The sequence below is a fragment of the Haliotis cracherodii genome, unplaced genomic scaffold (assembly GCF_022045235.1).
Source record: "Haliotis cracherodii isolate W230 unplaced genomic scaffold, xgHalCrac1.p SCAF_22, whole genome shotgun sequence".
NCBI lineage: Eukaryota > Metazoa > Mollusca > Gastropoda > Lepetellida > Haliotidae > Haliotis > Haliotis cracherodii.
Window position 1 is genome coordinate 9539771 of NW_027266278.1, and position 23720 is coordinate 9563490.

General features: G+C 40.2%; 1 protein-coding gene across 2 annotated transcripts in view; it reads right to left on the reverse strand.

The window, feature by feature from the left end:
• Window positions 1-23720, reverse strand: part of LOC139471157 (uncharacterized) — a 63501-nt gene that overhangs the window by 11788 nt on the left and 27993 nt on the right. For both annotated transcript variants that reach the window (XM_071253424.1, XM_071253425.1), the window contains exons 2-6: window positions 14521-14648; window positions 10983-11092; window positions 9080-9238; window positions 6640-6751; window positions 2482-3564 (exon numbers count right to left, since the gene is read on the reverse strand). In XM_071253424.1, the coding sequence (XP_071109525.1) occupies window positions 2482-3564; window positions 6640-6751; window positions 9080-9238; window positions 10983-11092; window positions 14521-14614 (1558 nt within the window). In that variant the 5' untranslated portion in view covers window positions 14615-14648. The remainder of the gene's footprint in view (window positions 1-2481; window positions 3565-6639; window positions 6752-9079; window positions 9239-10982; window positions 11093-14520; window positions 14649-23720) is intronic.

Consider the following 23720-nt stretch of genomic DNA (forward strand, 5'->3'; position numbering starts at 1 on the left):
TTGTTAGGTGATGTCGTAGGATAGGGATAGGTGACGTCACATTCAATAGTGACGTCATCTGGTTTGTTCTATGACGTTTCCATATTTGTAAAAGTTGGTCAGTGACATTGGTGTCGAATGTGGTAAATGTTTCAAAACCGATATTGTTGTTTCTTTTTAATTGATAACAAATTCCATACATTTTAGCTATAATAACGGTAACGCTATTTTTCAGGGCACTATCATTTGCAGAAGCCATCTGTCTTTTCAACTGCCCTCCTTCATCGGCCAGTTAATGGAAGACCTCGGGCTTCTGCAAATGATAATGCCCTGAAAAATAGCGTTACCCTTATATTACTGAAAGTAACATACATCTATTTCATGCAATACAAAGTAGTACAGCCACACAACAACAGAACCAGTTTGAAACTACAAAATGTCAGAATGAGGCTCTATTCCTTCCTTCACAGATTCCCCAACTCACCAATAATGTCCCCCGTGATGATGCGGGTTAGCATTAGTTTTCAGCATCTCCTGCTTGTCGTAAGAGGTGACTAAAGGGATGGGGAGGTGAGGCTCGCTCACTTGGTTGATGCTTGGCATCGCATCCCAATTGCCTAGATTCATGCTCATAATGTCAATCATTGGATTGTTTGGTCCAGACTCAATTATTTTCAGACCACTGTCACATAGCTGGAATATTGCTGAGTGTGGCGTTAAACAAACAACAATCTTAAAAAGTGTTAGAAAAATAAAATTTGAAAAGCACAAATAACGTTTATTCTGCTGAGCTTACCATCAAAAACATATTGTGCACAAAACCTATGAAAGTGCAAGACCATCAAGACAAACATGACTAACACTGCAGATCACATAGCTACAATTTCAACTAATATTTCGAAGTAAAAAATAGAAAGAAAAAAAGTTCAAGATTTGGTTTGGTTGGTTTGTTGTTAAACACCGCACTCAGCAATATTCCAGCTATATGACGGCGGTCTGTAAATAATCAAGTCTGGACCAGACAATCCAGTGACTAATATCACGAGCATCGATCCAGCCAGTTGGGATCGATTACATGCATCAACCAAGTCAGCGAGCCTCACCACCCGATCCCGTTAGTCGCCTTTTACGGCAAGCATGGGTTGCTGAAGACCTATTCTACCCCGGAATCTTCACGGGTAAAAAAGTTCTAGAAAATATAAAAAACATTAAATAAAAGCCTGTGTTTGAAGAATGACAAAACAGCCTGAAAAGACTTGTCTTCTTTGCATACTAGAAAAACCAAATCCAAATATTCGACATTAATACAACATAAAGATGAAAAAGACCTCGGACGAAAATATGACATGATTTACTTTTGATGTAAGGTGATGTCTACTATCAACAACATTTGTATTACTTATATTGGTTAACGCCTCAACTACAACGTTAAACAAACAAAGAACTGAGTTCTAATTCCACGTTCATCTGTTTTGTGTCATGCAGTGTTGGATTTGACAGTGTATCATGCTCGTTCGAATGGTGCCTGTGCATATCATTTGTTTGTTTTCAACGCCACACTCACAATATTCTAGCTCGATATGATGGTGGCCTGATTCAATCTGGACCAGACAGTGCACTGATGCCGTATTCGTCGTAATAAAGACCCCGCTCTAATAAACGATATTTGCTAATATATTGGCTAGTGAACAATCCCAATTAGCACCCTTTCCAATTGATCAATGTACACAAGACTTATTTATTCATGTATAATACACACTCATGTGTTATATGCACCCTTAATAATGGTCAATTAAATATATTATAAAATAAAATATATCTATTGTGTATAATACACACAGATTCTTCTTTTATATCATTTCAGGCTGTCAGCATAAACCACAAATTTTACAATCTTTCAACAGTTTTCTTTCCACCAAAGTTTTATTCTAATAAGTGCACCCTATTTCTAATTTTGAGAGGGCCCTGGGCGCTTATTAGGTCGAATGCAGTAGGTATAATGAGCAACAATCCATGGGGTATGATAACACAATCAAGCCTGACCACCTGATCTAGTGTAAGATGTGCATAGGTTACTGGGGATCAATTTTAACCCTGTAAACCCAAAGGTTACATAATGTCCAACAAATCCAGGGCCCACTTGCACAAAGCGATCTTAGCGCTAAGACTATTGTAAGCCTATGCTAAAGTATGGGAGTTACGATCATCTTAGCGCTAAGATCGCTTTGTGCAATTGGGCCCTGAACTACAGAAAACACAATTATTTTTCAGCGGTATTAAGTTTGTTTGTTACTCAGCAGAATATGACGTCCTGTAGCAAATCAAGTTTGAGCCAGACAATCCAGTGATTGATATTATGAGCAAACGATTCACACCATCATGGTACAAAGACATGCTATCAACCAAGTCTCTGAGCTTGACCACCCGATCCATTCAGTAGCTTCTTACGACTAGCTATTCTAACCTACCCCGTTAAGTTTTAGTGTACAAAGACCTACTGACCAAGGTGAGTCTCCTGATGTCTTGCAAGGCTGTTCTTGCCACTGAACGTCATACTGCACTTCTCACACGGTAATTTCTTGGCCACTTTCTCCTGAGACGGATGGTTTTGGGTGTGTTTCTTAAGACCATCAAGGTCATCGTAGAGTTCCGCACACAGGTAGCATCTGTATACACCGGGCATAGTTGTCGTCTCCTTACTCTCCTCCGTATCCTCTGCAGCTGTGTCTTGGTCCTTCACAACATCCGAACTTTTCTGTTTTTTATTTGCTTCTTTAGAAAACCACCTTGCATTGCCTGTACAGCTTCTGACTGCAGATTCTTGCAGCACGACATTAATGAGGCAGTTTGTGATATCACTGAGTGGTAGGTACTTTGCATTGATATGACTACGGAGGAAATGGCGCTTTAAACTGAACGCATGGTTATAGGGAGCATGACAAATATCACAAGAAAACATCTTTTTCCCCAGTTTATTTTCGGCATGATGTTCAGGTCTGACCTCAAACTGGAATATCTTGCCCGATTCGTATTCACTATGAAGAACCATTCCCGCCATTGCAAGATCAGGTGGACCATCAGCCTTGACCTTACTCTGACCCTTGACCTTGGGACTTGTTGACGACATATTTTTCAGTTTAGGGATGGGCAGTTTTTTAGGTGAAGGTGAAATATCTGATTTTGAGACACCATTTTTTGCATCTTGCATTGCGATAAGGTCTTTAACCTTCAATGCTTTCTTTGGAGTTATTTTCTTGGAACTAATTCCCGGAGAAGCGGCAGCAGACGGCACAATAATGAGATCCTTAATTGGTGTACTGCTTGCTGTCTGCGCTTTCTTGGTAGGCGTGGTCGGTTTCTTGAGGCTACCCTTGAGCATGTTCACATCAATGCTTCCTGTGGATTTCGACTTGCTTAGCTTGGGTGGTTTCTTCATCTCATCAACCATTGCAGAAGATTCCTTTGCTTTCTTCAGCTTGGTGTCTGCAGTCATGATCTCATACAACAATGGCGTCCCCATATCATCGCCTGGGGTTGACTCGGAGACAGAGGAAGACTTCTTCTTCCTTTTATTTGGTGCTGTGACTGGAAGTAGACAGGATCATATCATGAAACTAGCGTGACCTCTCAAACAAATCTCAGTCCAGGTTTATTGTGCTACAGAACATAAGTGTGACCAACTGGAATGTCAGCAGTTATTCACCATTGCCCATTTTGTTTGTTTGTTGCTTAACACCGCACTCAACAATATTCCAGCTATATGACGGCGGTCTGTAAATAATCGTGTGGACCAGACAATCCTGTGATTGACATCATGACCATTAATTTACTATTGGGATAGAATGATATCAACAAAGTCAGCAAGCCTGACCACCTGATCATGTTTGTTGCCTCTTACGACAAGCATGGGTTGCAGAAAAACAATTCTAATCTGCATCTTCATGGGTTACCATTGCCTGTGCTGTGCAGAACCCATCCTTGATTATCAAGTCTACTGTATCTCTATTCTGTCAGTGCAATATGAATACGGTGGCTGTTGCAACTCTGAATAATTAGACATTAATAGTTGTACAATATTTTATTTAATGCGCCCCTCATAGTTTATATCCCTGCAGTGTTTTATTGTATGCTAAACAATGACCACAAGTCGTTAACTCCTTATATGACATATCAACATTTTGTACAGCATTTAATCGTATTTAAATAATGATGACTCCCTGCATATAGTCCATTTTATGTACAGGGGGGTTAAGTTTGGTATCCTCAAAATTTCACGTCGATTATCTGCACATTTTCTCCCAATACCCATTATCTTATCTCTCCCAATATTGGGTACGATCATTCGGCCATTGCCATCATCTTTGTTGTCCAACTACACCTATGGGGAACAACTCACACTGGACACTTCCCTCTGAAGAATAACGTTGTCCAATACACAACGTCATCAAGTTGCGAGCACATGTTCGAATCTCCAGACATGACGTAATGATAGAACAATATTGTGTCATGAAATAAATAATGCCTTGTTCTTTATTATACTTTGTGATTTATCACGTAGCTATCTTATATTAGTGAATAATTTACCCGTATATATCATGTTCAATTGTAAATAACTAGAGTAAATTACAACAAACTCAAAGGGACCAATAATTTTAGTTTGTTATAACCGTAGTTTATAATAAGCATTTCGACTAAAGTATACAGCAAATGGCCCTGACCAAAAAAAAACAGTTCTTCATATCCATCAGTTCTTCATATCCATCAGTTCGTTCAAAGTGTGTTCATTATAATCGTAGTTTACTGCCTGTCTGGGGCAGACAGACCAATGGCTGAAAGCAGGAGCATAACAACACAATCACCCTTGTCACTTTCGAATCACCTCATCTTAGGAGGGGCACGGGTGGCCCAGTCGGCTCAGGCACGGGTGGCTAAGGCTAAGGCGCTGCAATTCGCTGTGCAGAGTAGCATCGCCAAAAACCTATGGTTATGGGTTCGAATCCCGGTTCGCCCCGATTATGTTTCTAGGTTTGTCAGCACCATACCCGTGCTCGTGGGTTTCACAGAAAGGGTAAACGTCTAAATCCTGCATCACTTGGGGCTTTCCTCCCACAATAATGTATATATATGTATTCATTCCCTGTCAAGCAAAATTCGCTTCAAGGCATCAATACTGGTTATCAGAATATATTTTTTTGGAAATATGTCTACAAATGAATGTTAGACCGTACATGTATACTGCGATGCTTATCTCATACGTTTTCTAAATTATCCCCCAATGTCTCGTGCATATTGTCTTCCGTATATACACTGATACGGCCTTATCATGACCTCTGACATATTTAAAAATTCCAATAGTACATCATCACTCTGCGTAATTACCTACTGTAGCCTTCTAAACATGCAGAGCTTTATTTACTCCTCGAATGCATGCGACACATGCATGAAGTCTAGTCTACAGTTAAATATTGCATAAACAAGGCGCTACATTTCGCACATTGTTAATGACACATGTATATCTCTGTTGTAAGTTCATGCGACATGTAACACACTAGGGGCAACACACAAACAGACACACATTAGAAGTCACATCAAGCAGAATTATTTCAAAAGTTTCATCATTGGTGAAAAATACAAGTAAAAATATATTGACTACCCAAAGAAAACTTTCAATACCCATTGGGACTGATAACTCAATGGCCTACAATGTAATCTGGAGCCCGGGCAGAGTGTTGAAGGAGATTTGAGCTTCTGCAGGATGGGCAAGTGCATACTGACTCTAAATCTCCTGGACCCACTTGCACAAGCGATCTTAGTGCTACAACTATTGTAAGCCTATGTTAAAGAATGGGAGCTACAATCATCTTAGCGCTACAACTATTGTAAGCCAATGTTAAAGTATGGGAGCTACGATCATCTTAGCGCTACAACTATTGTAAGCATATGTTAAAGTATGGGAGCTACGATCATCTTAGCGCTACAACTATTGTAAGCATATGTTAAAGTATGGGGGTTGCGATTATCTTAGCGCTACAACTATTGTAAGCCTATGTTAAAGTATGGGGGTTGCGATCATCTTAGCGCTACAACTATTGTAAGCCTATGTTAAAGTACGGGAGCTACGATCATCTTAGCGCTACAACTATTGTAAGCCTATGTGAAGTATGGGAGCTACGATCATCTTAGCGCTACAACTATTGTAAGCCTATGTTAAAGTATGGGAGCTACGATCATCTTAGCGCTAAGATCACTTTGTGCAAGTGGGCCCAGTCAGGATTTTACCTGATGCACAATATTGCCTCTTATACCCATTTGTAACTTGTGAATGGACACAAATAATTTACATTGTGAGGGGAACACAAATAATTTACATTGTGAGGGGAACACAAATAATTTACAGTGTGAGGGGGACACAAATACATTTGGCTTATTGGACCAAATAGAACAAATCCTAATTGTCGATTGAATTCTACATATAATAGAAATTTATTTTTCGGTAACAATATACTCAAAGCTCAGTGTGTTAGTGGGTTGTTTTTTTTCAATCTAACCTTGAAATGTAAATAAAAGTAAAATTCTCGGAAATCAGGGAAAACATCCGCATGTTCATGCCTATAACAATCACTCCAGAATTACAACTGCCAGAAAGTCAAGGTCACCAACCTGTCTCCTTCTCCTCCTGGGCGTCGACACTTTTCCTCTTCTTCTTTTTCTTCTTCTGCATTTGGTAGCTGAGTGAGAACCATGTCAACAGTTCCTCCCCTGCTGGGATGTCCTGGAACACAGAGTGAGTAAGTGAGTGAGTGAGTGGGCTGAGTGAGTGGGCTGAGTGAGTGAGTGAGTGAGTGAGTGGGCTGAGTGAGTAGGTTGAGTGTGAGTGAGTGAGTGAGTGGGCTGAGTGAGTGAGTGAGTGAGTGAGTGGTCTGAGTGAGTGAGTGTGCTGAGTGAGTGAGTGAGTGAGTGAGTGGTCTGAGTGAGTGAGTGAGTGGTCTGAGTGAGTGAGTGGGCTGAGTGAGTGGGCTGAGTGAGTGAGTGAGTGAGTGAGTGAGTGGTCTGAGTGAGTGAGTGTGCTGAGTGAGTGGGCTGAGTGAGTGAGTGAGTGAGTGGGCTGAGTGAGTGAGTGTGCTGAGTGAGTGAGTGAGTGGGTGAGTGAGTGGTCTGAGTGAGTGAGTGTGCTGAGTGAGTGAGTGTGCTGAGTGAGTGAGTGAGTGGGTGAGTGAGTGGTCTGAGTGAGTGAGTGGTCTGAGTGAGTGAGTGTGCTGAGTGAGTGAGTGAGTGGGTGAGTGAGTGGTCTGAGTGAGTGAGTGTGCTGAGTGAGTGGGCTGAGTGAGTGAGTGAGTGAGTGAGTGGTCTGAGTGAGTGAGTGTGCTGAGTGAGTGGGCTGAGTGAGTGGGCTGAGTGAGTGAGTGAGTGGTCTGAGTGAGTGAGTGTGCTGAGTGAGTGAGTGTGCTGAGTGAGTGGGCTGAGTGAGTGAGTGAGTGAGTGAGTGAGTGGTCTGAGTGAGTGAGTGTGCTGAGTGAGTGAGTGTGCTGAGTGAGTGGGCTGAGTGAGTGAGTGAGTGAGTGGGCTGAGTGAGTGAGTGAGTGAGTGAGTGAGTGGGCTGAGTGAGTGGGCTGAGTGAGTGAGTGAGTGAGTGAGTGAGTGAGTGTGCTGAGTGAGTGAGTGAGTGTGCTGAGTGAGTGAGTGAGTGTGCTGAGTGAGTGAGTGAGTGGGCTGGGTACAGTGCCCATTCAGACAGTTAAACCATAACAGTCTTCAAAATTAACAGTGTCCTGGGGTCAGTGATGTTTGCTGCAATAGTATAAAAACCTATATTTTAACTATAAACATTAGGGTTATGACAAAGACCCCTTGACCTTAATGACTATTTTCGAGCTCTGCATAGCATGAGAGCCTACTGTGTGCATAGCAGTCAGTAATGCAGTCTAATCACTTTAGTTAAGGCCCCAAACAGGGTAACGTGACAAAGGCTTCTAACTGGGGGAAACTTTGGATTCGAACCACAATCAGCAGATCCTGGCATGACCAAGGTAAACAACTTTGCAAATAGAACTGTGGCACTGTAGACTCCTGGGCTACTTGTGTTTCTAATGGAATGAGATGGTTAACACTGCATTGTCAATGGAATGAGATGGGTTAACATGGCCTTGTCAATGGAATGAGATGGAGTTAACTCTGCCTTGTCAATGGAATGAGATGGGTTAACATGGCCTTGTCAATGGAATGAGATGGAGTTAACTCTGCCTTGTCAATGGAATGAGATGGAGTTAACTCTGCCTTGTCAATGGAATGAGATGGAGTTAACTCTGCCTTGTCAATGGAATGAGATGGGTTAACATGGCCTTGTCAATGGAATGAGATGGGTTAACATGGCCTTGTCAATGGAATGAGATGGGTTAACATGGCCTTGTCAATGGAATGAGATGGGGAAACATGGCCTTGTCAATGGAATGAGATGGGGTTAACTCTGCCTTGTCAATGGAATGAGATGGGGTTAACTCTGCCTTGTCAATGGAATGAGATGGGTTAACATGGCCTTGTCAATGGAATGAGATGGGGAAACATGGCCTTGTCAATGGAATGAGATGGGGTTAACTCTGCCTTGTCAATGGAATGAGATGGGGTTAACTCTGCCTTGTCAATGGAATGAGATGGGGTTAACTCTGCCTTGTCAATGGAATGAGATGGGGTTAACTCTGCCTTGTCAATGGAATGAGATGGGGTTAACTCTGCCTTGTCAATGGAATGAGATGGAGTTAACTCTGCCTTGTCAATGGAATGAGATGGAGTTAACTCTGCGTTGGCAATATTTCACAGTGAGAAAACTAGTACAGAATACATTCTCCAATACCCGGTTCACATAATAGCCAAATTTTCTCTCAGAAAGACAATATTCTAAATTCTAAAATACCATTAGCACAGGCAGAATTCTTTGGTCTCAAATTGAAAGCTGCCCCTTTCCAGCCAGACTACAAGAGAGTGCATGAGTGTGGTTTAATGCCCTTGTAGAATGTGTCAACTTGAAGTGTTGCAGGTATTAAACATTAACCCCTTTGGTGAAGCCCTTGTTCTTCCAAACGACAACAGAAGATTAAGGCCTTACCCTGATAGCCTTGTAGAATATTTCACTGCCAATCTGCACAGACACAATGTTCTGCTCCTCGAAGTAGCGAGCGCAGTTGACATATCTCATCCAGTTTCCCGTCTCCGGCTTTGTGGCGTTTATGATGTGCATCAGCTCATTCGTGTTCGAGTCGTACACCTGACGGCAGAAATATACATATATCTTATTTTCTTCACACTGCAAACATCAGCGATACTGTCATCATATTTGTTGAAGACTGCAGTACAACCTTCCAACATATGCTCTCAATGGTAGAATAGGTCTTCAGCAACCCATGCCGGCCGTAAGAGTCGAGTCTATGCTTGTCATAAGAGGCGACAAATGGGATCGCGTGGTCAGGCTCGCTGACTTGGTTGATGCATGTCATTGTATCCTAATTGTCTAGATCAATGCTCATGATGTCAATCACTGTATTGTGTGGTCAAGACTCGATTATTTACAGTCCGCCGTCATGTAGCTGGAATATTGCGGACATAAGTTAATTTCAAACACTGATTATATAAGCAGATTATTTAACATGAGCTCCCTTCCATAATAAGCTCAGTTTGATTGTTTAATTGTCTGCAAATTGAGGTAAAAAATGAGGTTATTATGTAATAATTATTACCATACAGAAGGAATAGTGAGGTGAAATGGGGTTTAACGTCGCATTCAAGATTGTTGCACTTATGAAGTGGCTGCTTGTACTGGTAGGCTATAGTCTGGACTGATGCCTGTTTTATTGTGCTAGCCCACTGAGGTACCATGCCACAGTTTAACACAGATGCCCTACTCTGACACAGTATACTGACTCATAGGCAACCAGTCCTTGTTTTGCTTAGCACCAGGCAGGGTAACAACAAGTACCATCTTTTAACATAATTTGGTATGGCGTAGTTGAAGATCAAACCCTGACCTTCCGCTCTTCAGGCAGACGCTCTACCACCTGACCAAGGAAGCGGTATTACCATACAGGAAACAAAACCTGTGTCTAATGTCAGACAGGTTAACACACTATAAAGTCTACTATTGGCTTGGTTTGGTTTGGTTGTTGTTTAACGCCGCACTCAGCAATATTATAGACATATGATGGCGGTTTGTAAATAATCAAGTCTGGACCAGATAATCCAGTGATTGACATCATGAGCATCAATCTTCATAATTGGGGTACGATGACATGTATCTATCAAGTCAGTGAGTCTGTTATGGCAAGCATGGGTTGCTGAAGACCTATCTTACCCCGTATCTTCATGGGTCCTGCTATTGGCACGCACATGACCGTGAGTGACATACAGCTAAATACATATACACACACAATCTTACACCTTAGCATTTTACAACTTTGAGTAAGTGGGAAGGGTACTTAACGCGGCTTTAAACAGTATAGAAGACTTGGACACTCATGACACCTTCACAAACTTGACCATAACGTCAACTTGCATCATATACCGTATTTGATGTATCTAGCGCCCCGCTCTAAAACGTGCCTGCTAATATATTGGCTATATATAAGTATTTGCTAATATATTGGCTGGTGAACAATCACAATTAGCACCCCTTCCGATTGATCAATGTACACATGATTTATATAATCTTGCATAATACGCACTCGTGTGTTAGATGCACCCTTAATTATGGGCAATTAAATTCTGGAAAAATATATCTGTTGTATATTAACATTTCAGGCTGTCAGCAGAAACCAAGAAATTTACGATCTTTCAACTGTTTTTTTTACCAAAATAATATTTGAATAAGAGCACCCTGGGTGCTTATTACGTCGAAAACGGTAAACATATCTCTCTCTCTCTCTCTCTCTCTCTCTCTCTATTCAAATTTTGAAATCCAAGCAAAAATACAAAATATTTTCAAAAAAGGTTTCAGCATTGGATCAGACGAGACCTACCTCCCAGGCATAGCGATAATCCACTTTATTGTCGCATCCTTCCAGGATTACCTCCCCTGCATAGGGACCATACACCTGGCCCTCGAGGACACGGTTCAGGCAAAACACACCTGCAGAGTAAACACTTAGTGTGAGAGGTTGAATGGGATGTTCACATCCTTTCAGAGACTGCCTTAAAATTCAGCGGGTGAGGGACTGACAATTTGATATAATCTGAGGAGGGGGATCAGGGAATCTTTTGAAAGAAAAATAATTCCCCCAAAAATGCTTGAAAACAATTATTATGCTTCAAACTGTTTAAAGAATGAATTGTCTGCCTCATAAAATACCATGTGGCAACATTAATGCTGACTAAATTCAAGTCTTCACAAATCTTTTACTTGATCTTTATGACAAAGAAGTTAAAAATAATAATTAAAATTGAAAAAAAGAAGGATTTCCTCTTTATCAGTTACAAAAGTATGAGTTGTGGGAATGAGATGATAATCAGTTCGGTTATATGCAAGAAAACCAAAAGTGACAGTTTAATGACACCCACAAGCAGTCAAGCACATAGGTGTATAAACTTATCGGGGGCAGTGTTCCCGCTTTTGAAACTGCCAGCCCTGTTGGACTGGTAACTCTAAACATTACCAGTTCCCCCTAACATTTGTCAGTCCCAACTTTCAACAAATAAAAAAAACATATGAAAATTACCTGGTTGTAATTCTTTCAACATCATGTTCAATGCAATGATGTCATGTCTGCAGCAACTGCGTTAGATCTACATATTGTTCACACAAAGTTCAGTCACAATTTTCTCATCTTTTGTTGTGATATTTCAAGATGAAGTCACTACGAATATATTTTTAACCTTGAAGCAAAGCAAAATGTCATTTCCTTGCACTAAAAATCGACAAAAAAATATACTTATATGAATATCACAGATTTATAAGGTACTTTATTTGCCGGTCCACAGGGACTGGCAGTCACATGAATTACCAGGCCAAGCCAAATTTTACCAGTAAAAAAACTGATAAATACCGGTAAACGTAAACACTGAATATGATTCTCATAATATGTCAAATGTATATATAAGTGAGTGAGTGAGTTTGGTTTTACGCCGCTTTTAGCAATATTCCAGCAATATCACGGCAGGGGACACCAGAAATGGGCTTCACACGTTGTACCCATGTCGGAATCGAACCCGGGTCTTCGGCGTGACGAGCGAACGCTTTAACCACTAGGCTACCCGACCGCCCCAAAAATGTATATATAAACTGAATGATATATCTGCTTCATTCCCCATGGTGTTAGAAATAACAAAGTCCATTAAAGTCGTATGTGCACTACCGTATTCGACGTAATAAGCATCCAGGGCGCTCTCAAAATTAGAAATAGGGGGCTCTTATTAGAATATTATTTTGGTGAAAAAAAACAGAGTTGAAAGATAAATTTCGAGGTTTATGCTGACACCCTGAAATGTTTATGTACGACAGATATATTTTTCCAGAATTTAATTCCAAATAACTAAGGGTGCATCTAACACACGAGTGCGTATTATACGCGAATAAGTAAGTCTTGTGTACATTGATCAATCGGAAGGGGTGCTAATTGGGATTGTTCACTAGCCAATATATTAGCAAATATCGCCGTGGGCGCTTATTAGGTCGAATACGGTACTTCAAATATAACTTCACACACACCAGCGTATTGTTTACATCACCTGCACAGCATTGTTGATGTCATTTGAATCTTATTGTGACGTCAGGTCGGAATCACATCACACTGAGACTAGTGACGTCATTCAACAATTGTGGTTTTCAAACACGGCGGTTGTGGTTAGCGCATTTTTCTGATGAGTATCTCAAAGGGATTACAAAATAATGAGTAATAAAGAAATCATTCCACTCGCATGTGTGTCACGCTGATTTTACTAAACTCGTGTAATAATTCATATCTTACCCTTGCTGTTGCTCGGGAGATACAAGAATTCTGACATTCATTTCGTAAAATCAATATGATACACATGCTCGTAAAAAATATTCTCTTAATCCCTATCAAAAGTTGACTTGAATCTTTCGGACAAATCTTTTAATGAATTGTGGTGCCATAGGCAACAGGCCGAAGTGTGTGAAGTGTGTGAATGAAGTGTGTGAATGAAGTGTGTGAATGAAGTGTGTGAATGAAGTGTGTGAATCAGGTGTGTGAATTAGGTGTGAGAATTAGGTGTGAGAATTAGGTGTGAGAATTAAGTGTGTGAATTAAGTGTGACATAAGTGTGTGAATCAGGTGTGAGAATTAGGTGTGTGAATTAAGTGCAAGAATTAGGTGTGTGAATTAGGCGTGTGAATTAGGTGTGAGAATTAGGTGTAAGAATTAGGTGTGTGAATTAGGTGTGTGAATTAAGTGTGAGAATTAGGTGTGTGACTTAAGTGTGTGAATTAGGTGTGAGAATTAAGTGTGTGAATTAAGTGTGTGACTTAAGTGTGTGAATTAAGAGTGTGAATTAGGTGACTTAAGTGTGAGAATTAGGTGTGAATTAAGTGTGTGGATTAGGTGTGTGAATTAGGTGTGAATTAAGTGCAAGAATTAGGTGTGTGAATTAAGTGCAAGAATTAGGTGTGTGAATTAAGTGCAAGAATTAGGTGTGTGAATTAAGTGTGAATTAGGTGTGAGAATTAGATGTGAATTAAGTGTGTGAATTAGGTGTGTGAATTAAGTGTGTGAATTAGTTGTGTGTATTATGTGTGTGAATGTTGTTTATTGCCTCTGTCAGCAATATTCCCACTATGTCACAGCGACCTGTCAGTGTCCATGTACAGACCAAGCAAACCCAGACTAAGACCATGAGCTACAGTTACGCCACCAGGGGACCATCACCATTTCCAGGTCAAGCTGCTTGAGTGAGATCAGGTCACCTCCAAGATTAATGCACTTTTACAGCTGTGTGTGTATCTGTATCAGCGAGTGTGTGTGTCTGCGTTGTGTCTGTGTCTGCTTGTACTAGTCCAGATAGGGGCGGTCAGGTAGCCTAGTGGTTAAAGCGTTCGCTCGTCAAGCCGAAGACCCAGGTTCAATTCCCGACATGGGTACAATGTGTGAAGCCCATTTCTGGTGTACCCCACCGTGATATTGCTGGAATATTGCTAAAAGCGGCGTAAAACTATACTCACTCACTCACTAGTCCAGATGAAGCCTGTTTTATAGTGGAGCCCCCCCGAGATGCCATGCCGCAGTTTAACATTTACACCCCCCACAGACACAGTATACTGTTTCTCAGTCAAACAGTCCTTGTTTTATCCCCTTAATGTCGAGTACCAGGCAGGGCAACAACAAATACCATTTTTAAACATCTTTTGGTATGATGTGGCTGGGGATGGAACCACTGACCATCTGCTCTCCATCTATCCAAAAGACCATGGAGGCAGTCCAAGCTAGTTAACAACGATGGGTGATAAGATAACCTTAAAATTTACATGGGCCAAAACCTTCTAAGTAATGTTTTTTGACTTGCAAGCTTCACTTCCCTTCCATTAATGTATGATTTTGTCCTTACCTATGGTGCCATCCTCCACCCCGGAGTCCTTCAGAACAAGCCCTGGGGGAGTCATCAGGTGACGGGGGATGCTGTCTTGTGATGCTGTTGCCATGGCAACTACTTTGACATCATATAATGTGCAGCATCTGGAAATTGAGGCAAATGAGTTCATGTCATTTTAGTGATTATTTTTTCACATGTTGCATAATTTATCATTAACATTATTGTTACATTGAATTTTCATATATAAATTCAAATCTGATTATGAGTTCATAAGACGATTAGAAAGTTTGGTACTGACATATCGAATCATAGTATCATGATATATCAATACATTGATGAATTATATGTATATATAAATACTTCCTATCAAATTCATCAACTTAATGCTAAATTATGAACTAGGCTGATCATAAAAATTTAAAAAGTTTAAAATTGAGCATATTTCCTGCCTTTTAATTGTCCATCTTAACCACAGTAGTTTTAAACAAAGGAAGTGTTTAACAAGTGGTGAGTTATTAATTTAGTACTGATATTCATAATTCTTTTTATTGATACAGTATCAACATGAACAATTTATTGATAAATCAATATCGGGATAGACGATGAGTTAGTCTAATGTTTACATGCCAATGACTACAAATGAGCTCAGTGTGGCAGCACCGTATCGGTACTCGTTACTACCGATGTGATAAATGTGAGTCTGTCTTCCAGACTCATGACAGTAAGTTGAAAAAAGGAGACCAATGATTTGGTAAGTCTAGATTGCCTCAGCTGACGACCCCCAATTACCCGACCCTACCCTGGTACCCACTGTAGGTCTCAAGAGATAGGCACAAAATATCCGATTGGGAATTTTTTGCCATAGGCCTCGCAAAACGTATTTATATACATGTATTAAACAATGTGGTCATGCATACACTGAAGTTGACTCAAGTTACATGCAGGTGCAGGTCTCAGACGTTTACCACTTCGGTGAAACCCACGAGCACGGGTATGGTGCTGACAAACCTAGAAACATAATCGGGGCGAACCGGGATTCGAACCCACAATCATAGGTTTCTGGCGCGCCCAAGGGATGCAACTCTGCACAGTGAATGATATGGTGTAAATCTGGTATTAACTTCCACATAAAAAAAGGCATCTGGCTGTAACTGTAATGTCATAATTTGTTAATAAATATAGTCATCATCACCACGAAAGTGATGCTTGGAGTGTCACATACCTGCAGCGACAAGTAAAGGCTTTAAACACAATAGAGGGCTTGGGTTGTTTGAAAGTGTACACTGTCTGCGGACTCAAGACCCCTGTAGCTGCATGCACTATTACTGTAAATAACTTTGGTCACTTGACGTCAATAACTGCCATATTTGTTTCCATCCAAAACTGGCTCCCACAGGAGATATCGCTTGGATGAGATCAAGCGATATCTACACTCAAGATATCACTGCAATGAAATTACATCAAAATGCTTTGCAGACCATTGTGACGTCACTGGTTACCTTGACGTCACAATCAAATGACATCACTAATGGCTCTGCTACTGAAGCTGTTAGCAGTACTTTTTACACTTAAGACACCGCTTAATACTGTCTACAAATTGAAAAAGTTGGAAGAATGATGTTGGATGATAAATAAAATCTCACCCTCGTGTCTTTCCACTTTTATCAACTTGTGTTGATATACTTTATATCAAAAGACACTCGGGTGAGATTCTCTATTTAGCCACCCATGAGCCCGAGCATGGTGCTGACAAACCTAGAAACATAATAAGAGTGAATCCAGGATTTGGACCCACAATCGTTGGTTTCTGGTGCAACACTGCACCTTGTATGAACAACATCTTTGGTGACATAATCAGGCTGCACTTTATTAATTTTATGTTTCACGGAGTTATTCCAAGGTCGTTCGAAACATAAACAAAAAAAATTAGCTTAATCTATCATTTATCTATTTATATGAAAGTCATTCTGCTGTGGAGTTAAACCCGGGGCCTCAAGTGAGTGAGTGAGTGAATATGGTTTTACGCCGCTTTTAGCAATATTCCAGCAATATCACGGCGGGGGACACCAGAAATGGGCTTCACACAATGTACCCATGTCGGGAATCGAACCCGGGTCTTCGGCATGATGTGCGAACGCTTTAACCACTAGGCTACCCGACCCCAAGATGGCTGCATATTTATTGACTGAGTAAACATGGTGTACCAGCATCTTGTTTTGTTCCATTTATGAACTTCAGTTCAAACCTTAATGTATCAGATTGCTTCTGAATTCAAAATTTAGAATTATACAATATATTGTGATACGTATCACAATACAACCCTGTGCATCGCAAATTAGTGTGATACACTTTCAACCTCCAACACCCATCCCTAATCACAAACAAACACATAGAAACTGCAGTGCATTCACACGCTGTGGAAAGCATGTTTTTATCACAACAGATTTTCTTCAAAGCGTTTAACTGACCAACAGTGAGATCTTGTCAATGCAAGATTCTACTCCTGCAGAAACTCTGTGGATATGGCCTCATGTCAACACTGCTTGTCTTGAACTACAGATAATTCATTTGATTCATTCTCCGAAGGCTGCAAGCTTACGAAGTTTCACGTGCATAACCTCAACAAATCATTTTTAATCATTTACGAGTCTGAATATTGATCATATTGTTCTCATCTCTCTACATCTAAAAAAAAAGGGGAAAAATAGATACCGTATTCGACCTAATAAGCGCCACGCTCTAATAAGCGCCCATGGTGATATTTGCTAATATATTGGCTAGAGAACAATCTCAATTAGCACCCCTTCCGATCAATGTCCACAAGACTTATTTATTCGTGTATAATACCCACTCATGTGTTATATGACTTAATTATGGGCAATTAAATCCTGGAAAAATACATCTGTCGTATATAAACATTTCAGGCTGTCAGCATAAACCACGAAATCTACGATCTTTCAAATCTGATTTTTTTCACCAAAATAATATTCTAATAAGAGCCCCCTATTTCTAATTTTGAGAGTGCCCTGGGCGCTTATTACGTCTAATACAGTATCTGATATTATTTACCATATAAACAAACAAAATCTCTCCCCTTCTCTCTGGTTGTTGTGTACCACTGTCAGAACAGCAGGCTGAGTGACAACTGACTTTGAAACAATTTGAAACCACATGCAATAGGAAGGTGGTCTTATCCTCAAATGTTTCTCTTCGACTCCGTATCTAAAAAATCCTAACAAAGCAGTACCCAAAAGGTACTGGTTATTGCCATTCATTGTACTTGTATAGGTTTAGTGCCCTGTCGGAGGTGGGAGATATGGGGAAATAAAGCCCCAGGTATTAGCTGAAGGCTGTTATGCACCATATCACCCGCATACTGGGTGAGCACCGTCTTCAACATGGGAGAGAGTTTGACTTGCTTGAACAAGCCAGTAATTAGTGCAGATATTTCAAATTATACAATATACATGTAATACAGTAAGTGATGAATGCTGATGTGTGAATTAAGCTGTGAGTGTGTGGATAGACTTTGTTTCAGTGTTATTTCAATATTGCAGCTGTATGTGGGCTTTACACATTGTACACCAGATTTATAGTTGCTACGACCCAACACCTTAGGCCACTCATTTTTTTATTTTTCGTTCGCGGTAAATTAAGCATAATAATATTGATTTTTATTATGCCTTCTGCTAGGAATATAGACCCTCTTATACAATAAAAAATGTTATATATGAATTCCTTGTCTACATTACTCTAAGTGATTCAAGAAGCCAGCTGCAGTTTTAACTCAACAGCAGAATGACTTTCATATAAGACTGACACAGCTATTTAATTTGATTTTCATTTAGACCGACCATGCCTGGAAAAGCTGGAATATATCCATGAAATATAAAATTTTGTGTGGCCTCAACCCCAAGTAACCCAAGGGCCCTGAGTGAGTGAGTGAGTTTGTTGTTTAATGCCGCACTCATCAATATTCTAGTTATATGATGGCGGTCTGTAAATAATCGAGTCTGGACAGGACAATCCAGTGATTGACATCATGAACATCGATCCACGCCATTCGGATCGATGACATGCATAAATACAGCCCCTTATTGACAGCACAGGTTGGGGAATGTATTCTAACTTTGAATCTCCACGCTGCCGAGCTTAGTGATACTTACTCAGTTTAAGACCCGTACAGTCTGGGACTAAACCGGAGTACCAATAAAAGATTTCTCGTAGTTAGCACTGCCAGTATCACTAAAATCTACTGATAATGATGCAGACAACAGACACTTGTCCTGCCCGTACATGCAGACAACAGACACTTGTCCTGCCCGTACATGCAGACAACAGACACTTGTCCTGCCCGTACATTCACAAACATCTTACGAGGTTTGTTTGTTTGTTTGTTTGCTGTGTTTAACGCCGCACTCAGCAATATTCAAGCTATATTACGGCGGTCTGTAAATAATCGAGTCTGGACCAGACAATCCAGTGATTGACATCATGAGCATCGATCCACACAATTGGGATACAATGATATGCATCAACCTAGTCAGCGAGCCTGACCACCCGATCCCGTTAGTTGCCTCTTACGACGAGCAGTCACTTTTTACGGAAAGCATGGGTTGCTGAAGACCTATTCTATCCCGGATCTTCACGGGTCTATGAGGTGAGGTAAAATGGAGCCTCACAGATTAAGGCACTTCTATAGCAATGTGCATGCATGTGTGTGTGGCTGCTTGTACTAGTTCGGACAAATGTTTTATAGTGTCAGCCACTGAGATACATGCTGAATTTAAACATGGATAACCCACTCAGACGCAGTATACTGACACTGAGCCAACAAGTCCTTGTTTTAGCTAATTAATGCCGAGCACAAGGCAAGGCAACCAGAAGTACCATCTCTTATAGTCTTTTCGTATCCGGGCACAAGGCAGGGTAACAACAAGTACCATCTGTTAAAGTCTTTTGGTATGGCTGGGGATCAAACCCCCACTGGAGCCGAGCATCAGGCAGAGTAACAATAGGTACTATCTTCTAATGTCTATTGGTATGACACGTCCAGGGATTGAACCATCGACCTTCCCGTCAGACACTCCAACCAGTATGCCAAGGAGATTGTCAGCATACCTCATGAAGGTTACAAATACCTAGCTGATGGCAGGGGTGAAACGATATAGCAAGGTCACTATATGATATGTGTCACGATACGCATATCTACATCAAATCAAGTGGAAACTTCTTGATTATTATTTCAGAGCAGGTTCCAAAGGAAAATCTAGTTGTAGACACAATTTGTAGAAGCTCTTTTCAGTTGTGAACTTGAAAAGCTACAACACTTTTTGCAATATTTGACTGACAAAAACACAGGGGTGGTCATTAAATGAGTAGTAAATAATTTATTTTCGCAAGTGTGTCGTGTTGTATCATTTCATCCCTAGTTGAAGGTAGCTGAAGAAATGGGAAACTCTATCTGGCAGATGTATCATTTGTAAACTCTCACACGAGAAAAGGAAACAGCCGAGACAATAACTGAAATTATACTTCCACAATTTGCAGAATAATGGACATGGAGGCTTACAAGAACTAGTAGGGATCCTCGGGACTATGTCTAGCTGTACATACAGGTGATAGAAGTCTTACAACCTGCTATCATTATCAGCTTAACAAACTACCCGCGCCTGTGCTGGATGATGGCGATATGACAAGTCTGTAGGGGTGAAAGAGTCGATGGGATCAATACGACTGATTCTGCTACAGTAGGTACACAGACTGCATTGATAATGCATAACAAAGCCAGCATGCCTTCACCAGACATTCAACAACAATACATGTTGTATTGTGATACAAGAGCCATGTGTCATGGTCAGGGTTGGTAGGAATTCCAAAAGAGGTCTGGTGGTTGTAAAGGCATGTTTTTCAAATTAATGGCAGTCTTTAAGGATTTGGGCTGTAGCTTATAAAGTACATACATGTACTTTTTAAATCAAGGTTAATATTTGAAAATCGTAATTGAAAAATCATGTGGTTTTGAAGTGCTGTATATCTGAGTGAGTGAGTGAGTGAGTTTGGTTTTACGCCGCTTTTAGCAATATTCCAGCAATATCAAGGCGGGGGACACAAGAAATGGGCTTCACTCATTGTACCCATGTCAGGAATCGAACCTGGGTCTTCGGCATGCAAGCGAACACTTTAACCACTAGGCTACCCGACCGCTCCGCTGTATATCTGAGGTCCTGATTATATTTCACACATAGTACATATAGTAGTATATATAATGTATGTTATGTATATCTACCTCTCATGTTTACAGTTATATTTATTCCCATATGTAGAGAGTTTGTACCCTACCCTATTAGGGTGTTCTGTACAATAAAAATTCTTGATCCTTGAATTCAAGAATTATTCTCGATTCTTATAGTTTCCAAAATCAAGCGTAAAGGATAAGGAATCCTAACCATTTTCTTAATTCTGATAGCTAAAGATTTAGAGGTTCCCAAATACTATTAGTGCAAACCTCAAAGACCCCAAGACCCTCGTTAATATCAAAAACTGCACATGTCTCAATCAACCTTTTTAACACCTCTCTATACATGCTATATATCCAATAACCATCCACCATTACCAGGAAATACTAGAATACTGGGCATGAGCTGGTAAAGGACAGGACGTAAATGTGATTCCATCCCAAAGAGAAACCAAACATTTCTTGCCTCGTCTATTATTTGGAAATAAGGAAAATGCTAATCCAATAAAGTATGAGGTGCATATTATCATCCCCTTGAAGAAGCATATCCTGTAAAATATTTTTTTTCTATCGTAAACATTTTTCTGTCATCATGGTCATAAGCCCATTTTTTACCACATTATTAGGATATAAACCTACTGGGTCTTCAGTGTAGAGCTAGGTTACCTGTAGATTAAGCACAACTAAATTGAATTTGAAACCGTGAGCTAGAGGCGAAGCAGACGGCAAATGTTGTTACATGTTTGTTCAACTGATTTTTCCAAGACATATCTCTGAAGACATTTGTGTTATTATAGTCACCAGAATTGTCCAGATTGGATAGTATCATGTCAAAATCTTCGCCATTCATTTGCAGGATCAAGATAGACTTCAACAAAACTCCCTACATAAAAAGTTCTCACTGATACAGAATTCATGAGCTCCGCCTTCTTTAGGGGCAAGAATAAAGTGCAGAAGCATATCCTTACGCGGTAAAGTAGCTGTTAAACCAGTTGTTTCAATCAGATGGCTTATTGTGATTTAATATCCTCTGATTGACCAATCAGATTTGAGTAATTTCCAAATTCATGGCAGAATTTATAATAGTCTACATACTATGTTGTTTATCAATGTTCATAGGCATCTTGAGGTTGTGAGAACATGAAGACATGGAACTTTATTGGATAACAAATTCTTTATTGTTTGTATTGACTTTTCAGGTTACTTCTTGCCTCATCAGGTTATAAACAATAAAGACGATGTTATCCACAAAAAGTGTCACGCCTTCAAGTGTACATACTGCGACGCTGATGTTTCTCACATCTGAGTGAGTGAGTGAGTTTGGTCTTTTAGCAATATTCCTGCAATATCACGGCAGGGGACACCACAAACGGGCTTCACACATTGTACCCATGTTGGGAATCGAACCCAGGTCTTTGGTGTGATGAGCGAACGCTTTAACCACTTGGCTACCCGATCGCCCCTCTCACATCTAAACCAAGTCTTCAAGAAAGCAGCATACAGACCCATGTCTGTGTATGAGGTGTAGTGTTACTTGAAATGGAGCATTCTTATCATTGCCAAAATATGACAGCAAATTTCTTTATTAAATAAGCCCATTCTGTTAATTAATAATATGTCATATATGATACGGGTCATATCATGTTCTTTAATATTTCAAGGGTCAAGTTAATAGCTCGGCTTATCTACGGTCATATACGGTAGTTCCAAAATGCACAGGTCTCATCACATCTGTAAGAAGTCTTCAGGAAACCAACATGCAAGTCCACATCTGCTTCAATGGTAATGTTACCTGAAACACAGGTATTTGTTTCTGCCTAGATTGGATGGAAATGGATTTCTCCTTCAAACAAGTTAATTTAAGATAGATACTAAAATCCGACACTGACATTCTCATCACATCTGTAATTAGTCTTCATAAAACCAACATCCTGTCCATATATGGTAATCAAACCTGAATGGCAGTATTTTTTCTTTCTCAGATAGATGAACTCACGTAATAGGAGGCCACGAGTTACGTATGTACTCTACATCCAAGTCAGTCATGTGTACTACAAATACACCCAAGTCACTCAGTAGATTTGAAATCATATCTTCCTCACAAATCATGTTAATTGTTTGGAGCTATTATGTAATGTTTACAGTGAATGTTGAATACGAATGCTGTTACCACTGTTTAGTAGGAGAAGCAAACCTGTGGCCTTTGATTATGGACTTGGCATGTATTTATAGATATCTTACCAGTTACAGCATACACATGCCAGCTATCGCCATGCTTCATTTAACACTCACTGCTTCTCAAACAACAACAGATTTCTCTTAAAAAAGACAAGAGACAGATCAGTTTGATTCACACCAGGAAACTGTTGAAAGGTCTGAAGTGTGACATACTCACTACAGCAAATGTTGAATGCTAACTAAACTCATCAGAATTGAGGAGTATTGGATCAGCTTAACTATATTTAAGGCCATTTCTTAAATATATTTCTTTATGGATTTCTGTATTGAAAAATACTTGTGGTCAACAGGTGGGAAAGATATATAAAACAGACAGTGATGTCTATGTCACCAACAGCTGTCTTCCTGCATAACAATATTCTTCACCCATTGTTCCAACATCGTGAAGTGAATGGTTTCGCTTTCCCTCGATTTTAAATTTTAAGCTCCCCATTTCAGCTTAATGAATGCATTGCCGTGAGTGGACATTTTGCATTTGTGAGTGAATGAGTGAGTTGGGTGAGTGAGTGAGGGAGTGAGTGAGTGAGTTGGGTTTGATGTCACTTTGAACAGTATTTATTACTGTATTCGCCATATTAAGCATCCTGCTCCAATAAGCACCCACTGACCAACCTCTATAAATATCGGCAAGTAATCTTCATAAGCAACATTGCTAAGGCATGACAGTATCTATATTCTTGTGTTTTTTACAGACTGCTGAATGGAAAACAGCAGGGTAGATGGAGTATTATTTCGACTA